This window comes from Chlorocebus sabaeus, chromosome 4, assembly GCF_047675955.1.
Source record: "Chlorocebus sabaeus isolate Y175 chromosome 4, mChlSab1.0.hap1, whole genome shotgun sequence".
Classification (NCBI taxonomy): Eukaryota; Metazoa; Chordata; class Mammalia; order Primates; family Cercopithecidae; genus Chlorocebus; species Chlorocebus sabaeus.
In genome coordinates, this window is record NC_132907.1 from 30,602,865 (window position 1) to 30,616,051 (window position 13,187).

Genomic DNA, 13,187 nt, shown 5'->3' on the forward strand with positions numbered 1-13,187 from the left:
CTGTTGCCCAGGCTAGAGTGCAGTGGCATGGTCTCAGCTCACTGCAACCTCCACCTCCTGGGTTCAAGTGATTCTCCTGCCTCAGCCTCCTGAGTAGTTGGGATTACAGGCACACGCCACCACGCCCAGCTAAGTTTTGTGTTTTTAGTAGAGGCAGGGTTTCACCATGTTGGTCAGGCTGGTCTTGAGCACCTGACCTTGTGATCCGCCCGCCTCGGCCTCCCGTAGTACTGGGATTACATATGTGAGCCACTGCGCCCAGCCTTCAATATATTTCTTAAGCCTACATGTTACTATTTTCTTTACTCCTGTATTAATTGATAATTTGTCACCAATAAAGCAGTCTCCTCCTCCTCATTGCCTTCACTCTACTGGTACCAAGTGAAAGGTAACGGTCTATAGGACAGCTAGCTCTTGGACTTGCATTCTGGAAACACAAGAGACTTGCCAGGAGTGTAGGGTATATGCATACTTCCAAAAAGAGTAAAGAACTATGGTTTGCTGGCTACAGATGGTGATCGAGGGTTACACACATATTCAGTTGGAGAAATATCTCAATGACTTGTTTTATTTTTTTCCAGCAGTAAAAAAAGTAACTTTAGAGGTGTTTCTGATTTGGTATGTCTGGGGTGAGGACTAAGAATTTGCAATTCTAACAAATGATTTGGACACCGATGCTGTTAGTTCAGGGGCTGCACTTTGAGAACCACTGCCTATTTCAATGGTCACATCCCCAGTTCCTGGAGACAACGCACTGTATGAGCCATCACACAGATCACACTCATCGGGGCACCTACCCCTTTTGTATTTGCTTTTCATCAGCATGGGGGAGAAAGAAGAACACATAAAGTCACATTGAAAGTGTACACTTCGGGGAGTAGACAGTAGCAAAGCAGAATGGCATGGTAAGGGCTTGGAAGTTTTTCCTTTTATTCTTACGGAGGGTGGGGTGTGATTTACATTTTTTTGGTCTTAAAGGGTAGAGGAGCAGTTCTTAATCCTCAATGTATTTCAGAATCACCTGGAGTGCCCTCAGAGACTTGAATTCAGTAGGTCCTTGGATAGGATCCAGGCTACTGCATGTTTATCCAGCATCCTGGATAATTTTGAAGCAGGTTTTCTAAGGATTACACTTTAACTAATAATGATTTTAGAAGATAGAAATCCAAGTGGACACTTAATCCTACATGGGGGAGAAATCAAAGATACTATCAGGCGTTTTCTTTTTATGAGTTGTACATGGAAGTTTAGGCACTAGAGCAGGGGGCAGCAGTTTATTTGATTATTTTTTAAAAATAGGCAGAGAAAGAAGCAGAGCAAAAACTGACAGTGTAGACAGGAGGCAGTGAAGACTGAAGGAGCTGCTCAGTTAAGAGGTGATTGCATTTCATTTGCATGAAATGACCAAATGCAACAAGAAAGCAGTCTGGATGGGGAAATCCCCTTTACTTATAAACAGAGAACTAGCAGAGAGGAGTTGTTGTTGCCTTTTCAAAAATCAGTTGTGAAAAGACAAAAAGTAGGAGTGGATGGCAGAAGGAGACCAGGTGGCAAATCGAGGAGCTACAGCAGGAGTGGGAGTAGAGATCACCGGGTGTTAAGGACATGCCGTCAGCAAGGAAGATCCCAGTGGCAACAAGGCATGAAATCCTGCAGGTGCAGCCAGTGCAGACCTGGGAATAAAACTACCTATCCCGTGCCTACTCAGTCATTAGAAAGAATGAAAATACTACTGTATATGTGTGTTTGTGTGTGAATGCATGTACATGTTTGTGTGTGCATGTGTCAGAGAGAGACAGAGAGAGAAAGACATCAGGCCTACGACATCAGTCTGGATGTCATGAGTGTGTCTGAGTATTCAATTTCCTGATCAGGCATTAGGAGTATCAAGGAGCTAATCTCTCATATATTAATAACAGAAGTAAAGATGGAAACCCTTGCAAAATCAGCCGTCAGAAGGCAAAAGGAGAAAGACATAATATTCACCTATTGGGAAAAATGTTCTCCTGCCTCTGGAGCAATGTAGTAGGATCTTGTTTTTAGTTCACCTGTGTGCATATGTATATGTGTACACAAGATTATTATTATTATTTTTTGAGTGTCGCTCTGTCGCCTAGGGTAGAGTGCAGTGGTGGGATCTTGGCTCACTGCAAGCTCCGCCTCCCGGGTTCACGCTATTCTCCTGCCTCAGCCTCCCGAGTAGCTGGGATTACAGGCACCCGCCACCACACCTGGCTAATTTTGTTTTTGTAGTTTTAGTAGAGACGGAGTTTCACCATGTTAGCCAGGATGGTCTTGATCTCCTGAACTCGTGATCCACCCGCCTCGGCCTCCCAAAGTGCTGGGATCACAGGCGTGAGCCATTGCACCCGGTCAAGATTTGGTTTTTACAAGTATTTCATCATGTCCTTTAGTTTCCTCCAAATTGCAATGCTTATTTGATTTCAAATCTTTCCTTTAATTGCTTCTTCATATGAAATATCTTTCTGTTTCCTTCCCTAACTGAACCCTAACTTCAGTACCCTAAGATTTTCCCTGAGTATTTCTAAGTTCTCTGGCCTTTTCTATCTCTGAATTTAAATCGTAGGCAAGGATTACCTTCTATGCACAGCCCACCCTCTACCATTCTCCTGAGCTCAAGCACAAAAACACTGTATTCTAGAAGTTCCCAATAAATTATTGTTCAATGAATTAATGAAGAAAATACAGATTGAATCTTCTGGTGATGGATACTTTTGACTTCCTCTGTGGCATCCTTCCCATTCCACTGTCTCCCATCACAGAATATCCACTGGTTGGGTGGGGCGGACTCCACCCCCTAGCTCCAGGAATGGGCCTTGATTGCCTTAACCAGTCAGTGGATTCCTCCCCACTGTCTACAGTGATTGGTTTAGGCATAAACCTGGTCCAAGCAGAATGAAGCTCAGAACTTTTTCTCTGTAGTTGGGAGAAGTTCGCTCTCTTAGTGGACAGTGCCAGATGTGATGACTGCAACTGTTGCAGTTTGCTAATGTGAGGGAAGCCAGCTTGAGGGTAAAGCCAACACCCAGAAGGCAGAGCATCATTCAGAATGGGAGCTGGAAGTCTGATGAAATCCTGCTGAAGCCATGACTAAACTCTGGAGGGTACAGTCCTTATTTCCTTTATGGTTTAAGCCAGAAAATGAGGTTATCTATTACTAACCTCCCTGTTATTTATGGAGTTCGCTCTATTTTTAAATCTTTGGGACACTATGTAATTTGTCTTCTTGCAACTTAATTCATTTAGGAAAATAGCACTCTTGGATAGCATTTACTCCCCTAGTATAATCAGTACATACCTTGCTGTTTATGCTGAATCTAACAAAAGTCATGTTCACAACAGCTAAAATAATAAATTTGAGAACTGTTGCTGCCCTAATTTCTGTTCAGAACAATCCGTGTTAGTATACACTTAATAGTACTGATATAGACTTCTTACCTATTTATATAGCAAGCATTTCCTGAACATTTAAATTCATTCTAATTGCATATAGATAGGCATATGGTATATATGGACACTTTGCCAAAGATTAGCTTTTGTTCAACATTCCTCAGTGTTTCCGGCAAGATTAAACGTAGATACCTTTTCGATGAAACTGAAGAGACCCCAGCAGACATATGGATTTTAGCATCTCTGTGGTATACATTTCTAAACAGCACTGCAGCTGGATGTAAAGCCGACAGATTTCTGGATGGATCTCACCATCTTCCGGGCTGCAACAGAATGAAAGAGAAAAGCTGTGAACATTCTCAAGATTTCACTCATCAGCCATTTGTCTCAGCTCCGAGAGGGAAAAATGCTCAATAAAGATTCCTTAAAGCCTTGATTCTAAAATATAGGACTTCCTGCTTTGAAACCAATGACCAATGTGACAGTTCTTATGTAAGTCTCTTTCTGACTAACAGTTCTTAATTTTTTCCCCCTTCAGCAGCAGAGTTCTGCCGGGAGCTTAAAATCATAAATGCTTTACATAATTGAAAATATCAGACATCTTCAATTGAGCTGTTGGAACAAATTTCCAAAATATATTTAAACCATAAGAATCTCCTAGGCTGCAAGAAGAGATTAAAAACCCTTGTTTTTAGAGAAACTGACAAGAGCAATTCAATTACCAGTTGTAAGACAGCTCTTTAATATTAGGGCCCTCGTATAATATGATTAGAGAGCAATTTACAAATTATTTTTATCAAGGTTTTTTGTCTCAGTCTAAAGGTTCTTCCTTTATTGTTTGCTATTGCTAATTTACGAGAGACCAAATGTTTTTAACGGAAAAATTAAAATGTCATGAAAAAAGTAATAAAATTCTACTAATTATGCTTAACAATCTAAAGCTAAATAAATGCTGAACTTATGCTCTAAAGTTTATTCTAAAGTCCTTGTGTCTTTCTCTATTAAATATGATAAAACATATATAAATGATAAAACATGGAGCGATCACTTTTGTTTTTAAGGGGAGAAAAACTAGTTGATAAAACAATACTCTATTTTGTATGCGACTAAAATAGCATGTGTTGAATAAAACAAATCAAATAAAAGGGATACAGTTTAGAGATAGATTAGAAATAAAAGAAAGCCTAAAAGTGAACTCTATCAAATGTCTTAATGAGTTAACTTTACTTCCATCCCTATTAATTTAAAATGCAATGAAATCTGATTTTTAAATATAGCATTTGGATTTGATTTCTTTGTAATGTGGGTCAGTGGCAAAATATCAGGAGGTAATTATCAGATAAAAATAACGACTTCAAGTTCTGGAATCACAGTAAAGAGAATTTGTATGTACACAGCGCTTTACAATGATAGTTAGTTTTCATTTTCAATACTTATTTAGTCGATGAGCAAGAGTTGATCTAACCATATGGCTTATGTAACACAAGGAAATGTAAAATTCTTAGCTTCAGCATCAGTGATGCCTGCACATGTTTTTACTGTGTCAGACAGAATAAAGTACCTCAGAAGAGCTTACATGCAAAATTTGGCTTTATCTGAAAATTAAAAGATGTTATTTTCTCATTGGTGTCTTGTGGGTGCCGCCCTAGGCCAACATAGGAAGCAAGTGTATCTCTGGGGAAAATATCGGGTTTTTTTTCAGAGCATCCTCCCATAGGTGCCTTCCACTCTCAAGCTGTCCTCCGATTCTCCCCTCTCACCCCACTCAGACAAAGCCAGACATACACACACACACCCAGACACACATACACGCCCCCCTCTGCTTATTTCATATCATCTTCAGCCTTCACAGTATCTGACTGTGTCCTATTCCCTCATGGACCTGCTAGATTCTGAACAGATAATGGGCATTAATTGTTCATGTAATAAAAATTGATCCTTGTATGTTATCTACGGATACATTTACTTTTCAGAGCAAAATCTGAAGATAATATCTTAATCTAAAAGGAGGGTAAAGGGAAAATATTTTAAGGCAGACAGGTCTTTTCTATGCTGGTTCATCATCCCAACATCAGCTGCCTATTTTCACCTACATATAACATTGGCCCTGGTGGCTCATAGGCAGATATTTTAAAAAATTTTGTTTTTAATGGACATAATTGTATATACTATGGTATAGAGTGTGATGTTTTGATACATGTATATATTGTATAATGATTAAATCAGAGTAGTTGGCAGATCTATTACCTCAAATATTTACCATTTCTTTGTGGTGAGAACATTCAGAATACTCTCTTCTAGCTATTTTGAAATATAAAATATAAAATACATTATGGTTAACTATAGTCATGCTACTTACTGTGCAATAGAACACCAGAACTTATTCCTTCTATCTAACTGTAACTTTGAACAATATAAAATGCTTCACAAATTTGCATGTCATCCTTGCTTAGGAGCCACGCTAATCTTTCTGTATATTTCAATTTTAGTATATGTGATGCTGAACCCTCATATGCAGATTTTTTTTAAAAAAACTTTAAAACCTTTTAAAAATCTGTTGTATGTATTGTACGTTTTGTGAGTGGGACAATTAGCCAGTACAGTAGCATCCAGGCCATGGAACATTCGTATTTTCAGAAGTGCAAAATATATGCCTAGTGGGGCTTAGCTCCAAAAATATGCAAACTTCATATATGGATGACATTTTATGTAATTTAAACAAATGACTACCATATTAACATGTTTTAAGAACCAGTATATTTAGTACTATTTTACAGCTAGAAAAAGAGAGGTAAAGCAATGCATTAGGTGCTTCTGAGAAAAGGCGCGTCAAAACAGATTAAAATGCCTAATTCAAAACATTTCTTTGGGTGCCATCTCCCAAATGCCTCTGTAACCCACAGAGATTCTCAAACTTGTTACAAGAAGAACTGAATAGGTGCCCCCAGAAATTCAATCTGCCCAACAAAAATTAATTGATGCGAAGATTGCATCATAAATTTTCTGGTTAACAAAGTCACATATACACTCATATGTTGCCCTTTAATGTCTTGGGAAATTGAAATATAGAGAAAGAAAGGAACTATTTAAAGAAAAGTGGAAAAGTTAAGGTATCTTTTATGTTAGAGTTTCATGATGCCTAGACCAAGTTACATTAACTTCAGGCCTTGTACAATTTATTTCTCCCTCTTTAGAGCTTTAAGATTTATTACTGTTAGTGATTACTGAAAATTCATCGAAATGCAAGTTGTCAAATGAGTTATAATATATCTGATGTTATAAGCAGTGAACTGAAATACATTTTTGGGAAACATTAAGAGCATTTGCGTTATTTTCATAACAAATGAGTAAGAGCTGAAACACGGAGAATGAAAGAAGAGCTAAGAAAACAGCAATTTAAAAGCTTGAAACTTCCTAGGGATAGATTACAAGACCTAAGGAAACATTTACATTAAAATGAAATTGGACCTGTGTAATTCCTATGGGAACTGGAAGTAACTTAACTTAGAGGTAACTTTACCACATGTTACTTATGTTTAGTCTAACACGATTCACTCTAATTAATCAGAGTTTAGGTCTATGAGAGTCACCCCTGAGGGTGATTCTTTTAATTCAGTCAAATATGTTTTATGAGTTAGCGACTAGATTGTGATTATTTATTTTTTCTATTGAGTGTAAGTCAAGAGCTTAACCATTTTGATTAATTTCAAAGCCTTAGTATTGATAGAAAAAAACTCTAAGAATTAACTTCAAAATTTCAGTGCTTTAGAGCTGAAGCTGAATCCAAAAACATTTAAAATAATGACCAAATTATAAATCTGCTCTCAACTAACTCCTTGCAGATCAGGATTTAATGACCAAATCATATAGCTTAGGAAACCTGAACTGCTGTAGGAGGAGGAGGACACAAATACAGATTTTGACTAAGTTGCCTCTTGACAATGGAAACTCTCTCTATTGTGAATATTCTTATTTTGTAGTTCAAGAAGTAATCTGACAAAGGTTTGATAGAATGGCTAACTGTAAAAAGACTCATAATGCCCAGTGTTGGTGATGATGTGGAGCAACAGAAATGCTCATACATTGTTCATGGGAATTAAGTGATCTACAACTCCTTTCTAAAAAGTTCTGGAAGTTTGTTATAAAGCTAAACATACACCCTCCTATGACCTGGATTCCATTTCTAGGTATTTGGCCAAGAGAAATAAAAACATTCACAAATAGAGTTCTACAGGAATATTCATGGTATTTTATTTAGATTAACCCCAAACTGGAAACAGCCCAGGTGTCTGTCAAGAGAAAAATGGTTAAAGAAATTAGTACACTTCTACAATAGAATAATACTCAACAATGAAAAGAAGCTAACTCCTGATCCTCAAAACAACATAGATAAATCACAAAAACCTTATCTTGAATGAGAAAATCCTTACACAAAAGAATAAATACTGTATGATTTCATTCATATGAGGCTCTAGAACAGCTAAAACTGATGGTAAATATTAGAACAGAGGTGGGGAATTGACTGAGAAGGGGCATAAGTGAACTTTCTGGGGTAAGGGTGATATTCTGTGTCTAGATGGAGGTTTAGTTACACGGGTGTATACATTTGGCAAAATGTATTGAATGGTACACTTAAGATTTGCATTTGATTACATGCACATTTTACTTAAAAAAAAGCAAATATTAAACTAAGTTAATGCTATATATGCTGAATTGTTTATGAGTAACGTTTACTGATATCTGCAGGTTCAGAAAAATAAAATGGATTGCTGGTTGGACAGAGGGATAAACAGACAGGTAGATATGTAATAAAGCAAGTATCATAAAATGTTAATTGTAGAATCTAGGGAGTGGGTATTTATTTGATGACTGAGGATTTACATTTCTCTAAATAATTACATGGGATAAATTAATCAAAACCACTGGGAGGCTTCATAATTGGTAGGGTCAAGTTTAGGAGTTAACACACTGGGGATTTTAGTTATGAAATGTTTTGACCCTGTATCTGTCTGCTCTTTTACTGAGGTTGCCAGACTTTGGAGACCTGTGTAGCTGCTAATAGCTTTTTAAAAAAATAGCAAAATGTTTGTTATTTTAATGGTCTGTCCCTAATGTAATGATTTATGTATTTAGTTGAAGGGAGTAAGACATAATGAAAGGAAAATTGAATCCTGGAGTCAGAAAACTTAGATTTAAATATAGGTTTGCCCCTTAGAATTGCGATCTTAGGAAAACTACTTTAACTTCTTTGAGACTCAGTTTCCTCAGCTGTAAAATTGGAATAACACCTATATGAAGTATCTCAAGGTTGCTGCAAGGATCAAATGAAATCATGTGTGGGAAAACAAGTGTAAAAGGGAAAGGATGGTAAGAAGTTGGTTGCAATTCCTTTTAGCGTATCAAACTTGTGTTTAGTTAGCCTTCTGCTTGAACATAGTCTTTACTTATAAAAATTATCTGCTATTGTATAAAAGTCTTTATTTGCTTTACAGTTCCCTAATATGGACTTTGCTTAAAAAATATGCCATTAAGCTGAGGAAAAAAAAGTGTGACCTCACTGACAATCACTCAGCATTTTACAGAATTTAGTGATGACAGGAAAACACTCAGGGTTTGTCAGCTAGCAGAAATGGAAACAGAACTCCCGTCACAACAAATATATCTAAGTTTCTCTTTTTGGAATCAATTCTGTTGTTGGCTATTATGCCAAGTGGCAAGGAAAGACCAAGGAAGCCAAAACAGGATGAGGTAAGGGGACGGTATCATTTGCTTTCTTTTTTAGAGCAAATAGGAAGAAAAGGGATTAAATGACTTCTCCAAAGAGAGTGAGCTCCAGGATCTCTCTTCAAATATCCCCAGTGGTTCCTCTCAAATGAATTCCATTTACAAGGATACACCCTAATTCAGTGCCAACTTCAGTGACAGCTTTAGAGCTTAGTCTTCGTATGGCTTCAGTGGGGGAGCTTCCTCAAGGTGGTCCCATATATCTACGTAATCATTGGATAGTTGGGGGCAGGGAAGATACAAATGTGTGTGTAAACCCAGTTATTAATTTTGGTTTCAAATTCTTAAAGGTAATTACAGACTCTCATAGATACAGAACAGGTGCCAGATCTCTACTGAACAACTACACTATTTCATACCAAAATAAGTACTACAATTAAAAAAAAAAAGAAGCCCAGTTAATTAGAAGAATAGAAATAAGACATTTTTCAAGGCATTTATACATATTATAGTTGAGTCTTGTCTCCATTTTTCTCATAATCTTGCTCTAGTGAGTTTTGATGAAACTTGTGCTTTAGGTGGAAATGTGTGTTGTTTTTTGTTCATACAGAGCCTTAGCAAGTGTGATTACAGCAGGAGCCTTTGAAGAATAATTGCAGTAATTCCCCTCTCTTCACAGCATGTTGTTTCATGGGAACATATGGCTGGCTCTGTGACTTCCTCACCACTGAACATGAGCTGAGATCAAACTCTGCCCTGAAGCTATTCAGGTTCAGTCAGAAATAAAACTTGGCTTTTAACAGGAAAGGAGAACCTGAAGTGCAATGGAATTTTCTTTTGGTGGCTATTTGGGGGACCTATATGTAAAGCAACAGGCCTCAGGGGGCCAGCACCTTTTACAGTTTCTAGCGATATTCTGCTGACCGTCTCCCTGTTGTCCCTTGCTTGCCCTTGGCCAGTACCTTTGCCATTTCCCTATGACACGGTTGGGAGAGTTGATAAATAATGGGTAGCATTACTAAGCACTTTATTCACTTTTTTTCATTTAAAAAGTAAAAACCATATTTAAACACTTAAACACTAAAAAAAAAAAAAAAAAAAAAAAAATCAATAACCATCAGTTCCCTGACCTTCGATGCTTATAATGAAATAAGACTAAAAATATTACGATTAAATCGTAAGTCATCTTTTATTCATCTTAAATGTAACTGTTAATGCAATACTGGGGAAAGTTGGGAATAAGCGGTGACATTTGGGGCAATTCTGAAAGGGTGGTCTAGGCATTTCTCAGGGCATTGGTGGTTGAAAGAGTTAATGGTCGATAACATCATGACTTCGTGTTTTCGTGAAAAACTCATGCTTATTGGCAAGGAGAAAACTAACAAGTACAAGGCACCATTTCTTAAATCTTTAAAATAAAATGTCTTTATTATTCTGTCTTGGCCTCGTCTTCCACCTTCCTACCCTTTTTGGCTTGAGGGTCTCTTGACCGCTCCATTTTTCCCTTTGATTCTCTTAATGTTGTCCTGTTTACCATAAAGAGGCAAACAGCTCTTTAGTCTTGGTCTTATAAGGTCTTGTGATTCTCAGAGCTAGCAGAGACAGGTCTGCGACTGATAGAGTCTGAGTGCTTAATTCTTCAATCTCTGCTGGGATGAAAATCAGTACCGTGGATTACATGGCTAGAACACAGCCCTTTCCCACTGAATATAGCTAGGATTAGTTTATTTTTAAAGGTATTTATTTAAGTGTGTTTTTATGTAAATATACATATTTATAAATATAAAATATAAATATATCTTATAAATATATATTTATGTCTATATATTATTTTAAAAGACAGCTACATATACTTGAATTAAAGATACATACAGGTTTCCACATTTTAATCTGAAAAATATTTTTGCATCTAAAATCAAGATTTTCAACCTCTGGTGCTTACTATTTTCACCTGATATCAATGATCTTCAAAGGTCAATTATCATTCAATTATCATGTGTTATACTGCAAAGAAACCAACTTAATTTTCATTATATCCAAAGTATGGGTCATTCATTGCAGCATGCAGTTAATTTCTGCGTTTATCCCCTGGAATTTTAGGGGTCAATACATTAAACTGTTGGCTTATTTAAATAGTATTTAGTTTTTCCTTCTTAATTATATCATTAAGTTAGTGATGCTGTATTTTTCTTCAGTAAAGCTACAGGTTTTATGGAATTAGTATTGCCAAAAACAATGACACAGCTTTAAAACATCCTGAGGTAACTGGGCTATGTTTAAATTACTCAATTAATCCTGATGTCTGCAACTTCAGAAAAATAATATGGATTGCTGGTTGGACAGAGGGATAAGCAGACAGGTAGACAGGTAATAAAGCAAGTATCGTAAAATGTTAATTGTAGAATCTAGGGAGTGGGTATTTGCTTGGTGACTGAGGATTTACAAAAGAGAGATTTTAATTTAAAGAAGACATTATTCTATCATCTAATTTAACTGTAATAGCACAAAATGTTGATCAATACTTTAATAATTAATTATGACAAATAAGTTGTATAGTTATAGAATACCCAATTGTTGAATCCATTGTGTTTGCCAGTTCCAAATGGCCTCCTCTTCCATGCAAAAGACTGTTTATCTAAAGTGATGGCCCACAGGGTGACAGAAAGACCATAAGGGCCCCCAAACATGGACCATACTGGTGGTCCACACTACATACTAGTAAGCATGTTCTGCGTGGTCCTCTGGGTGCACATGCGCAGTAGCTGTACATGCTTGTTCATATGTTGCATGTCTCATTGGCATCTTAAATATCCACCCAGGGGAGGTTTATTTTACTATGAAAATGAGCAAAAGGTCCATTCGAGGACTGGTAAAATTAAAGTGTACCTGCTCTCAGTAGGGGAAATTCCCTACTCAAGATAGCTTTGCTTGAGACAGTTTATCTAAAGTTATGGGCCACAGGGTGACAGAAAGACCATAAGGGCCCCCAAACATGGACCACACAGGCCTGAAATCCCATTTTTTAGACTCACAAAAGGATTAAACTTGAAAGGTAGTAAAGGAAGTGACCATGTTCTCAGAACCCAGCAACCGTGGTGACCATACAGTCTACACAATAAACCCCAGCATTCCCACTGTAATTGAGCTTATTCAAGCAAAGCTATCTTGAGTAGGGAATTTCCCCTACTGAGAGCATGTACACTTCAATTTTACCTGTCCTCAAACTGACCTTTTGCTCATTTTAATAGTAAAGAAAACCACCCCTGGGTGGAGATTTAAGATGCTAATGAGACATGCAACGTATGAACAAGCATATACAGCTACTGCACATGTGCACCCAGAGGACCACTCAGAACATGCTCACTAGTAACATCTCGTCCCACCTCCTAATGAATAATCATGTAAGACTCCTGTCAAGCAGTCTCCCCAGTGCCAGTCTTTGCTGTCTCGCTTTAACAAGCAGCCTGCCCTGAATTCTCTCTCTCTCAGGGTGTACTGTCTATTCTGCGCCTAACTTACAAGATATTCTTTTTCTTTTGCAATAAATGACTCTCTGCTGCATTTCCTTTGCTGCGTGCCCCTTGTTTAAATTATTTTAAACTAAGAAAACAAGAACCAAGGCATCACATCAGCTGTCAACAGCCCTGTGAGGAGGGTTTAGGAATAGGGTAGGAAGTTGGCATCTGTTTATCATACTACTAGTAATAATAGCAAAAACAGACAGCTTCTACTATGTGCCAGAGGCCCAGGGCTGCCAGCTTAGCTCTCTGTTTCATGCTTTAGTTGATATGACGAATTTAAAGGATAGTTAGAGCTTTCTTCCCCAGCATTTTGCAGTCTTTTTCAGCTTCAGACTCCTACCCAACACTAGGGGTTCTGTACACATTACATCTAATTGGATCCTGGAGTGTTATTGTCTTTTCATTGGCATACAATGATAATTTCCATTTTTTTTGCATAATTGTCAAAAATGACACTTTATGCCAATATGAAAATGTTTATATCTAGACAGATGTAAGAGCTATTTTCTACAAAAAGGCACATGCTTTATG

The 13,187-nt window shown here is 37.4% G+C and overlaps 1 protein-coding gene and 1 non-coding gene across 2 annotated transcripts in view; both read right to left on the reverse strand.

Annotated features, from left to right (window-relative positions):
* Positions 1 to 13,187, reverse strand: part of RGS7BP (regulator of G protein signaling 7 binding protein) — a 110,857-nt gene that overhangs the window by 33,216 nt on the left and 64,454 nt on the right. The window contains exon 3 of the mRNA XM_007973809.3: positions 3,604 to 3,734. Coding sequence (XP_007972000.1) covers positions 3,604 to 3,734 — 131 coding nt within the window. The remainder of the gene's footprint in view (positions 1 to 3,603; positions 3,735 to 13,187) is intronic.
* Positions 5,820 to 5,921, reverse strand: LOC119618387 (U6 spliceosomal RNA). The gene has a single exon (XR_005234700.1). It is a non-coding gene; the product is annotated as a U6 spliceosomal RNA (small nuclear RNA).